The following is a 12,333-nucleotide window of genomic DNA, read 5'->3' on the forward strand; positions in this document are numbered from 1 at the left end:
ATGCAACTGTTGTCAACATTGATAACTTCTCCTTCTTCTCCTTCTTATCCTTCTTTTTTTCTTCATTTTAGTGTATCCTCTGGCATATATTTGTAGTACTGAACACAGTAGTACTCAAAACCTATTCTTCATCGTAAAAATCAACATTGACACTGAGTAAATGAGCTCTCTCAATATCACCTTTTTTCATCACTTCACTATAAACTTTTTCCCTGACATTTTTGGCTTAACAAGAACTTTATCCCTGACATTTTTGGCTTTTCAAGAACACCACGGCAACATGCTCTTCCATCCTCTTCCCCCTACTGGACCTGCCATCATCCTTGGATATTAACCTCACACATTTGGACACTGCATGGGTCAAATTTCTTAAAGAAATCCTTGGTCATAACTCATAATTGTGACAAATAAATTCAAACTTTCACAAAAACATGTCACAATTATTTACACCCTTAAGACCACAAAGTCCTCCACCTTGAATAATTTAGCAGTTTATTATTAAAATGTGAAATGCTCGAGTGACCTTCAAGATGTGATGTATAATTTGTCTTTGACAGGATTCATTTCAGACCGTTCCAGTGAATATCAGCCCCAGTGTTCCCAACACGGTACTGTAGATGACCAAGAATATAACAAAAGCAATATTGCACTCCCGAACACACACAAAAAAAAAAAAAAAAATCTAAAAATTTTTGCCAAAATGGAACCAATTATTTAATTAGAGGAAGCAAGCCAAGAGGCAGCATGAATCAATCTCATTAGCTGATGGCTAGCAAGGACTCTGCGTATAATCAACCCTCGGAATACTGTCGTTTTTATTGCTTTCAGCGTTGTTGCACTCACAGCGTTGAAAGGGAATGAGCGTAGGCAGTTGTCACTTTTCAAAGTTGTGAAGTTCTATTCAAAGTACAGATGTGTTACCATATTACTAGTGATTCTGCAAGCACTTTGCCAACGTGATTCAAATATATTCTACTTACTGTATGTGAAATTAGGTGTTTCTTGGAGTTGAACTACAAGTATCGTCGATTGTGCTAATCTTTTAAAAGGAAAACTTCCTCGTAATACGGAATTGAGGTAAGTCAAGGGGTTTCCATGATATTGTTGAAATGGATACTGAATATTAATGTATGGTTTAGTGTTTGTCAATGATAAGGAACATGAAAGCTCCAATTTGATCCAACTTGAGGTACATTGTGACTTTTGCGATGCTACTATTTTATGTGAAAACCTCATAATGTGGGCAAATATGAGTTTAGTTGGGTTTTAACATTTACAGTACTGTACTTGTTTAATGTACACTGGTCAGCTGTATTATACTTGAATGAAGTTTCATTTTTTAGTAGCTCAGCAAATGAATAACATAAGGAATATTTAGGACTATTTACTAAACTCTCTGTATACTCATGCAACTTATTGGGAAAAATATTGTCATCATAATAAAATGTATAGACAGTATTCTTCTTGTCTATAGATGACAAATAATGCAGATATTCAATTTATTTCAAACTTTTTAGCAGTAAGACCTGTCTCATAATTCAGCAAAACTCCAGGTTTGCGTCTGAAATTTTCGAATGACCAATGAAAGAAAATCTTTTATGCAGTGGCGGAGCTAGGGGTATTGGTCGGGGGGGCTAGAATGGTCTGTAGGGGCGCTTTCGACACTATCTAAGCGGAGCGCCACCACAGGTTGGCGCGGAGCGTACAGACACTTTTTGAGTAAAGATACTCCCTAGATCGGCGGAAATGACCCTTTCTGGCGCCTTAATAATTTGCAGATAAACGAAGAATAAATACCTGTAGGTTTCATCGCCATTGGTGACAACTAACAAATAACCTAAAAGTACTGTACTGCACTAATCAACACACTGATCATGGAGCGGCGTATAACGTACACTGCATGCCGACTTAAAGTTTGATGTTCATTGCTATTTCAGCCACTGCGCGTGGCGTAACGTCTAAAAATAGATCGAAATAGACCCCATACAGTTCTTGGAAATAGTTTCGTACAATGGAAGTGCCGATAAATTAAAGACCGCCGTTAGAGCATTTTGCCAGAAAAATGCACCAACAAAATGTGACAAATGTCAATAGGTAGATAAGAGCGCAATAAAAAAGTCAATAATCGCGAATAAGTAAAAAGTGGTAACAAGCTGAAAAGGGCGCCAGCAGGCCATTTGAGTTCGCTCCACCACTGCATTTTTCTGCTTTCAATGTTTATGACTGTTTTTCTTTTGTATCTTTTTGTAAAAGATCATGGTTTTTTTTTGCTTTGTTTTTGCTTCTTTACTGTACTTTTGCCCTGTGGACTGAGGTACTCTACAAATATATATTTAAACCTTTTTGTACATGAATATAACTCTGCAAAACTAAAAAGCAAATTTTTTAATTAACAAGTCTGAGGCCTGCGTGACAGTCCTCCAAGAGATTTCAAATTCTAATTTGCTATCTTTACAGCTGGATAAGTACTGTATTCTGGATGTGAAAAACAAAAAGGTGCAAAATTAATGCATAACAAAAGGCTATACTTTAATAGTTTCAGACTCAATACACGCTAGAGTACACCTGATGAACTACAGTATGTCAGTATATTGAAACATGGATTTGTAGCTATGGGATACAGTAAATATTAAAAAGAGGGACTGGAAGTGAACTGTATCATTCTGTACGTTTGATGAAAGTGTGCTGAGTTGATGGAAGCTTTAGTGTAGTACAGTAATTGTATTGAAGTCATTCTCATTTCTCATATTCTTTTCTATTGATAATTCATTTCAACCATGGTGGCGCTACGCTTAGATAGTTTGCAAAGCCGTATCTACGGCTCTGATAGTTTGCCTACGGTTTCGCCCCTCCCTTGGCAAATTCCTCGCTATGCGCTTGCTATACACCCTCTGAAAAATGAGAAAGCAAATCTCAAGGGTAACTTTTCCTGAAGGAAATCTTAGCATCCCACATCCGGCCACCAATGTACAGTGCAAGTCACCGAGCTATTAATTAAAGGATAGATCGTAACAAAGGTCTGACATAGTTTGTTGCAGAAGGGAGACCGAATACTGTTCAAAATAATTGAATTGGTTATTGATTCTCTGGTGCAGTACATAATGAAAATAAAGAAAAGTAGAAGTTGGAACCCTTCATAAACTAAATATGCCCAAGGAATGGAATGGTTTCATGCAAATGAGTTCTCAGAAGATTTATTTAAATTTATCATGCAGATCAATTGGATTGCATGGATGCAAACTTTATCAGTTAAAAATGAGCAAGAATTTTAAATTTATAAATATGGGAAAATAGCTGTTAACACAATTTCTGCATAAATTTGTTTTAGTTTAGTAATTTAAATGAATGCCAAAAAGTCTACTCTTCTGTAGTTCTCTTTGATCCATTTTCCTTTACAACAAATGAGTTTCCATTAATTTTAGATTTAATGAAATAAGCTTGGAAATTATACTCTAAAACACAGACTACTGTAGTTTGTCAAAAAGAAAAACTGCAAATGATCCCAATTTCTGGCTTTTTCTAAAGAATAAATCTGGAACAAGAAATTAACTGATGTAAAGTAACAATTTATTAGGTATCTAATTCTAGCTTTAGACATCTACCATGATCTGTGTGCTAGGCTGCAGGTTAAAGTGAGTATAGGCTCCATTGTATTGCGAATGAGGGTTTAAAGAAATTGTTAGATTTTACTGCAAATCAGTAACCCTTACAGGAATTTAAGCTTGCCACGAGATTGACCGAGGAAGACCTTTCACAGACAATTCAAAACACTTCTGATTTTCTGTACCTTAGACAGACAATAATCATGAATACAGAAACAGGACTTTGATTTATTTACTGTAGTCTGGATTTTGCATGATCATGAACATATAAAAGGCAATGCCACGTAAATGAGTGCACAAGAAATATCTAGTTGTATTCCAGCTTCTTATATATCTCGAAGATGAAACTCCTACTTCCACATAACAACTACATTGAGTCTATGACTTGCGTATGTACAGTAAATAACTAAAAATCATAAAATATGAATACAACACATTGATTTATATGACATCATTTATACCCTTAGATCTTTCTAAGTACAAGTGAAATATGAGAACGTTTGTGTTACAGTGATTTAGTAGAAAAATAACTTCATGACTGAAATCTATGTGATGCTTGTTGCAACTGATTAGTTAGGGTTGTACAGAACTAGGAGAAAAAATAATTTCAACTTCAAGCTGTATTAATGTACAGTATAAGGAAAGATTATATATCATGAAAGTAATGTCAATGATTTGGTGTATATTAAAAATGTGAGGTAACTTGTATAAAACATAATTGTCTGCACAGCTGGTTTTTGTCTATTATAACCCTATATGGGAAGTGCCCCATAGTGGTGCACTGTACAGTGCCCTGGGAGCTAGGATTGTTTGAAGTGTGTACACTGTGGTGTGTGGGTGTCGCAAGTTACAGTACCAACGACCAAGGCTTTAGTGTTGTGAAGTAGTGTGAGAGGGCCTCGGCGTCGAACAAGACTGTAAACCTTCAACTTAAAATACTCGTTTACTCTCATCTCTTGAGTACAGCTGTAAACTAGCAGCCTCATATATTCTTCGGAATACATATATTTATGTGAATTCCCCCAAAAATGCCATCCCAGTCATGATCATCCATTTGCAAAGATATATCCGCAGTAAACTGTAAATTCATTACACGGTTGATTTCAGCGATATTTTATGCACATCTACGGTACATGTGAAGTCATCATCCAACAGCTTTTCTTTGGGCTTTACATATTTCACCGATAATATCATATTTACAGTATTTTTGACGGATGTTTTTTACCCAAGGGCATACTTATCAGCAGAGTTCAAATAATAAAGGAATCTTTAAATCTGTGGGAGAGGATTTTACAATCAAAGGAGGACTATAAATTATGGGGAATGACAGCAATATTAAATATAAAAATTTGATGTTTGTATCGCTTCTGAAGACAATTGGAATAGATCAAGATAGATATTTACATTATCACTCAGACTGTGTTTTATCCAGTAGGGGTTTGATAACATTATTAAACTATTTGTTTAGTACATGCAAGTAAAGAAAAATGATTTTAAAGAAGGATGAATGCATTATTATAATTTTTACATAGTCATACAGTAGTTATTATTTTGAGATATTAATACAGTATTAACTCATGTAGTGTAGATATATACTGCATCCATGTTGTTTCCGCAACTTTTTGCTTTAAATTTACGTACTGCATTATTCGGAACCCTGAAGTGAATGCAGTGTGCAAACCTGTTTTAATGGGGCTCTCCGTGCCGGCCAATCACCCCAAATCTATGGCAAGCCACATGGGACAAACACCGCATAATCCTCGTATTAATACAAATATATCCTCGTATTAATTTAAATACATGTATGCGCATTTTAAATCAGACAATAACTGGCAGTTCTTATAGCTTTCACAAACAAGTTTCGAGAGTTATCACATTGTAGCCTCGTCAGTGCAATAAATACGTGTATATATTCGAACTAAATACGTGTATATGGGCCATTCCACACTAATGGGGTACTAATTTGTGACATAGTGGGTGAAAATTAAAAGTCATAGGGAAAGCATGAAACTTGGTTTGAGTAATGACCTAGAGTCTATAGCAACTGTATATACCCTCAATGAGATAAGTTTTGGATAAGGTTGGCAATGACAGCCAAGCAAAGTATAATATATGGCGTGTATTACGTACGTAACAAGGACAGATATCTGAGCATAAACAGGCCACAAAAAACAATTGTACATGAGTTTTAACAGTTTTTGTTTATTGCAAACTTTGTAATTATAACAATTAACAAAGACAAAATGGATCCAAGGGTGAAAAACTGGAAAAAATATGAATCTTTGATAATACAACGAGAGGGCATTTCAACATTCCCTATGCACAGAACAAATTTTAGTGCCACAAGTACCTTTTTTCCCTGAGTATTTGTTACAATATATCTCACATCTTAATGAAAACCACTGCTAGAAGCTATAGTGCAGAAAATGATATGGACTTGCATAAAGGTAGGATGTATGGTTACCATGTTCAGGGTCTTACGTACGTAACAAGGACAGAATATTTTTCAATCTCCACATTAATTTGTCATCAGAAATTCTATGGATTACAAATTATTATTTTCAATTGAATGTACATCTGGGCACTCATTTGTAGCTGTTTCTTTGCTGCTGTACTTTGTAATTATCATGAAATTGTGATGATTTATCATATCCTGTGGGAAACAACAACATATCCAGAGTGGTCTGTTTAAGATTGTAAATGTCAGACTTTAATTAAAGAAAAATTAAATAGTTGAATGAATAGTTGTAAGCTTGCATGTGATTAATTGCATATATCTAGCAAAGTTAAAAAGATACTACTAATACTGACACCTCTAGTGTAGGTCATTGAATGCATTGTTGAACTGAAAATTGAATAGTTAACAATTGAATATTTATAAAATTCAATAATTTCAAAATTGCATATGAATAGTGAAAATCCTAAAATTTCATATAATGGAAGGATGGTTAAGCTGTAGACTTGAATACAGTTTGTCAGAAATTTTAAAAGAGTAAACTTGCATACCATTGGAAAGATATCAAATTACAAGAGGGTGTTAGATACCAACAATATTAGCACCAATGCAACACTAAAATGTACCAATATGTACACTAATATCATGTTTGAAACATGGACAGAGGAAAAACCATAAATTGTTTTTACTTTTTTATCAAACTGGCTAATGATTAAATGTTTACTTTTCAAACTTTCTGAAATGTATCAGATGAAGTGGGATAGCCTCACATGTCATGGAATGGAATAAACATAAATTTGAAGATGTTTTCAGAAAAAATGCTAAAAAGAAAGCACACACTATCACAAGCATATCTGACGGTTTCTTTTTTGCTCTTTCCCATATAGTCAAGCATGCAGTATATTGAAGACAAGCAATCAAGCAAGAACCTAAAACATCTAAGATTCCTGCAGAATAGATGCTGTCAACTGAAACTGTACACAGTACAATTAGCTAGATGGAAAGCCAGAGTGTACTTGTTAAAACTTTGAAATATATACAAAATATGCATTATGTGATTAGCATGGGAATGGACAAAGACTATGCTTTACCACTTTACAGCTCAGCTTGTGTTATTGCTTTCATTTCAGCATATGCTTTCTCCACATTTTCAATTTCTTGCACAGAAAATGGTCCACTGCCCACCAATGTAAGGGGTCCATCGATAACGAATTTGCCTAAAACCTTCTCAGAATCTGACCTTATAGGCCAATCATACATCTTAGATGCACTGCGAACTCTATGGAGAAACTTAAACAGATATTCCTCCCCATCTTTCTCAAGCAATCGTCCAATATAGAATTCGTTGTCATAGAAGACAGCATAATACTCTTCAAGGCGAATTTCAATCCCTCTTTGCTGTGGTTTTAGTAATGCCTCATGCTTGTTCTCTGGTAGGCAGACATCACAGAAGAGATCTTTTAAGACCTTTTCATTCAACACATCCAAGTGTGTCTGGACAACTTCAGATTCATCATAATCTGTAATTTATGAAAAGAGCAAAAAAAAATTAAATAGGAAATATTCACTGGCTGTCTTCAATCTTGATGACTGCAATGACCAACCAAATGGTATGGGCAATCCATAACAACTATTCCAGCATTTTTCACGAAGAAGTGAACTTAAAGTCCACGACTCACCCCACCCTCACGTTTGATTAGAGTTCACTGATAAGGAGTTTCAATCTAATCAATGAAATCAAGGCCCTTAATAAAGTTAAGTGACATATCATTTCCCATGAAAAGAAACACTGGAATATGCAACATCAAACATAACACTTCTGTTGATGCATTTTGTTTTTGATTCTGCAAATAGAAGGAAATCTCTTTCAATGTCATGTTGCTTAGCACTTAAAATTTAAGTAAAAAGGGACTGACCCACTTTGTTGGAAGTTAGTATGCCACCTGCATTACCCACTTCAGATAAGTCCCCTGTCTCAGATCTTTCAGATGATGATTTACCCACAGTTGCTCCAGTGGCATTATCAGTTGCACTCTCAAGTGTACAGACCGGAATCTCATCCATCTCAGCGTGACCTACATCTGCAGCTTCCATATCACTGCTAGTAGTTGCTTCAAATGAAATCCCTTTAGCAGACATCTTGCATTCACTCCAAGACTTCACAAACTCCAGATTGATGCACGGTGCTACTGAGTTCAGATCCTGACAGGGTGAACAGAAGCATGAAAGACGCCTTTTGTGCAATTAGTATGGAGAGATCCCAGCTACAGCATGCAACTTTCGCGTTCCAGCCACAGTGTCAACATTTGTTCTGGTTGGCCTTTCCCTCTGTATATCACCTTCCTTCACTAAGTAAAAAGTACGACGAGAGTGGTTGCATGATCCATCTGGTTTCACTGGTGCCTTAGCAAGATTTTTGGAGCAGAAGTCATAGAACTCCCAGGGTTCATCAATGGTGATGTTGACATCAGACTTCACTGACCTTGTGACTGCATTTTTAACCACCCCCACCCTCTCCATCACATGGATTTTTTCCATGGAATGAGCCAAAGAAATGCCGCTCAACTTGCACGCCAAAATCTATGTTTCCAAATGAGATGTCAGCAAATCCTGTGCGAGATTTGTATTGTGCACCACACCCATCAGTGAACTGGATCAGTCTGTTAAACTCCACTTTCCCCTCCACCTTCAGATGTGTGCAGGTCAGTTTACAGAAGTGGGTAACTGCATGTGTATCATGTATCATATCCTCGCTTCCTGAGACAGGGTTTGACGATATTCTTTCACTCGCTCAGTCTCTTTAGCTTGATACTGAACATAACATTCCTGATCAGCTTTTATGCGGCCTCAATACCTGCGCATACATTGCTGCATTGCTAAAACCAGTTGTTCGTTGTCCTTCAATATCCTCTAGTTGAGGTACCGTCCTGTTTAAGGAACGAAGGCGAATTTTCAGGCTCATCTTACCTGAAAAGAGAATAATTTGTAAAACAAAATATCCTGGAGCAAATAAGGTAACATTTTCCATTTTAATATGGAAGTTAAGGAAAAGACAAAACTTGGTTTGTTTCAAAATACAGGAGAAAGTTGTAATCCATGGTATGGTAGAAGAAAGTTTCAAACCTTCAATACAGGAGTGTCAATTTCAATGGTGAAATTGTTGCCTCCATAAGCTTTTAAATTAAAGAGATTTGTCATCCACTGGAATTTGCCAATGATGTTATTTGTGTTTGATAACAGTTAGAGCTTACATGATAATTAAAAGCAGCCTGTAGGTAAGTACGTGTAAAGACAGCTGCACCTCATGCATATATTATATTGTAAGCTGCCTTAATATGGCAGAATGTTGTGTATGGAATTAGACTGTTTTGAGATACAGAATCAGGGGCAAGCTGCAATGAAAACTACCACCAGAATTTTTAATAAGAGGTCCCAAGATACTGACATTTGGTGGCTAACTCCCTAATTAGGCCAGCCTGTCCCTGAGAACAATAAATACACTGTGGGTTCTTTAGGCCATAGATGGTTCTTCTCATTAAAGCAATTACGATGAACATGCCCATTTTCAGTCCTCGCGGATCAAACTCAATGGTAAGTTTTAATTAGAAAGCAAGACGATACATGTTGATTGTCGTTTTTTGTTTGTACTAAAAATGAGAGTTGAATAAACAAAATTTTTTTTATTTATTTATTTTTAAATTAGACATAGGCAGGCCTAGCCTACACATTACATGCATCAGTAATGAGAAAACCCAGTGTTAGGCTTCGCCTACGTGTCGGCCTAGTTGCAAATTAAAATACGTAATAAAACATGAAGCATCGTCAATTGTCTGTACTGCATTTGTTTAAAACCTAGGCTAGATCTGCACGAAAATATAACGCTACCCTTAACGTTAGGCTAGTAGGCCTAAGTTAGTACTCAACCAGGGAAGATACTAACGTTCGTAAAACAGACCGACTGGGCAAATATGTCTTACCACAGTTAGATTCGAACGTGAGCTTTTTCAATTGAAGCCTAGCATGCAGGTCTAACCTAACCTTTGCTTAATGAAATATTGTTAACGTTATATTTACGGAATCATCGTATGCACTCAGTTCATTTACATCGGTACGTCGACATTAGATTATACATCAAAATACCGAAATCATGCTAACGTTCACACGAGTGACCGAATCTGAAATCTGTCTACCAACAATTACGTTTGAACGTAGGCCTAGGCTAGTTCATTTTAACTAAACTGCTATTAAATTGCACTTCAATGCCAATGCGAGATGAACATTCGTGCCCAGTAAACATTTAGCAAGTTTCATGGTATTATCATGCACCTTTACATCGAACTAAATGAATAATGGAGGTCTTTTGCCAACGTTCGTAACTTCAGACATATTGACTCAATCTGTCTGCAGTTACGTGCATTAGTTGTGTTTTCTGTCTCACGCAGTGCAATTATACCAAAGGCGGCAACTGCATCTACGAATCCGCTCACCTAGCGGTGTAAGAACTTTCACTTACTGAGTGAGAAGTCTCTACATTGAACCATACCTTGATCACATTACAAAGTGCTTTATTTTCGGTAAAATTGGTAGTGATTTCGAACGCTCGTAATTTGACTTGCGCTCGTAACTTACCGAGATTCAGAAGACAGATCTCAAACTTCCCTCCATGGTTTTAAAAGTCGGTGGGTGACCAGGGTTGTTGTTTTCTCTGAAATACGCATGCGCCCAAGGATGTTTATCATACTAAACACTCACAGGATCGCATGCGCGATTTCCGTGAAAAGTGATGTAAAAGTACGTTCGAACGTAAGCTCTCTTGGACAGATTTTTTTAAAGCTAATTTGGCCGTCGTTTTCCGGGGGATTGGAAGGCTCAACTCCCTCAAAACCATGTTCATTACTGAGATACGATGTTGTAACAAGGCACAACATTTTATCTCCTCCAAATGTTTTTAGATTACTTTACTCATGGGGCAAGTTACGCTCGTAACTGTTAGGACAGATGTCAATTACGAACGTTTATATATTTTTGTGTGATCATTTTCTCAATTTTCACGAGTTGGACAAGAAAGAAGACAACAACAGCATTCAGATGATTGAATTCTTTAATCATTATGATACATTACATTGGTCATTTTTGTAACTAAAACATAAAACAAGTGGATTAAAAATCTCCATTAATGCTGTGTCACATATTCCTTGCACAAATTGGTGGGACATGCAAAGAGTTTTTTTAAAAATAATTACCAATGAATTGACATAAAGACTTCCAGCTGTTAACACTATTTTGCAATATTAAAGTATGGCATCAAATACTTCAAACCATGCAGTTTGTGACTGCCAGGAAGCTTTGTAGACCGATTTCCAACAAGGCTTTGCAGTAACATACATAAGTACCCCATTAGTGTGGAATGGCCCATATTCAAATTTATACGTGTATATATTCGAATTCATACGTGTTTATATTTGAATTAATACGTGGACATTTAAGCCATATATTTTGGCTAATTATATATACGCGTATATATTGGAATTAATACGCATATATTCGAATTAATTCGCGGATATATATATTCAAATTAATATGAGGATATATACTATGCTGTGTTTGTCCCACATGGCTTACCATACAAATCAACAGAGTGCTTTGTCATGTTAGTTGTTAAACTACTGTAGTTCCATGAAACTTAAATGATGTTTACAATAGCGTCAGATAATTATAAAACTTTGTTCGTACAGTAGTTAGTGAAGGAGAGAGCTTTTGAAAGATATTTTCAAAGTTTCAAGTCAAACTAGAATTAGACCGGCAGCCCAGAGCACTTTGATCAAACGAACGAGGTACCAATATCTGAGTATTGGAACATTTGTGGAAAAACCCAGTATATCCAAAAGTGGACGTCTGCCGTGGTCGCTCTGCTGCATGTGGCCCATGGGGCCGGTTAAAGGGGGCCAAAAAATGCATCTGATCAAACGAACGAGGTACCACTTGAAACCAATGTCAACTTAATGCATGAATGCCACATAGTACTGAATGGCCCATGACAGACAAATTTTCTGCTGCAAAGGGCCCGCCAGACGCCCCAAAAGGGCCCCTAAAAATGCATCTGATCAAACGAACGAGGTACCACTTGAAACCAATGTCAACTTAATGCATGAATGCCACAAAGTAATGAATGGCCCATGCCAGACAAATTTTCTGCTGCTAAGGGCCCGCCAGACGCCCCCAAATATGGCCCAAATGCCCATTATCGTAGCATTGACCCAGATTAAATATGCAAGG

General features: G+C 36.5%; 2 protein-coding genes across 4 annotated transcripts in view; one reads left to right on the top strand and one right to left on the bottom strand.

Annotated features, from left to right (window-relative positions):
* The window catches only part of LOC139969089 (maternal embryonic leucine zipper kinase-like), a 174,330-nt gene that overhangs the window by 34,964 nt on the left and 127,033 nt on the right, over positions 1–12,333 (top strand). The gene's annotated exons all lie outside the window — the stretch shown is intronic.
* LOC139969096 (uncharacterized) lies at positions 5,785–8,535 on the bottom strand. Its single transcript, XM_071973877.1, has 2 exons — positions 7,974–8,535; positions 5,785–7,577 (listed from the first exon to the last, which is right to left on the bottom strand). Exons 1-2 carry the CDS (start codon positions 8,194–8,196, stop codon positions 7,153–7,155), a joined length of 648 nt encoding a protein of 215 aa, XP_071829978.1. The 5' UTR covers positions 8,197–8,535; the 3' UTR covers positions 5,785–7,152.

This window comes from Apostichopus japonicus, chromosome 6 (genome assembly GCF_037975245.1).
Source record: "Apostichopus japonicus isolate 1M-3 chromosome 6, ASM3797524v1, whole genome shotgun sequence".
Taxonomy (NCBI): Eukaryota; Metazoa; Echinodermata; class Holothuroidea; order Aspidochirotida; family Stichopodidae; genus Apostichopus; species Apostichopus japonicus.

Coding starts and splice junctions, on each gene's coding strand:
- LOC139969096 (XM_071973877.1), bottom strand. CDS start 8,196: ATGTCTGCTAAAGGGATTTCATTTGAAGCAACTACTAGCAGTGATATG. Junction 7,578..7,973: donor ACTAACTTCCAACAAAGTGG/GTCAGTCCCTTT, acceptor CATAAATTACAG/ATTATGATGAATCTGAAGTT.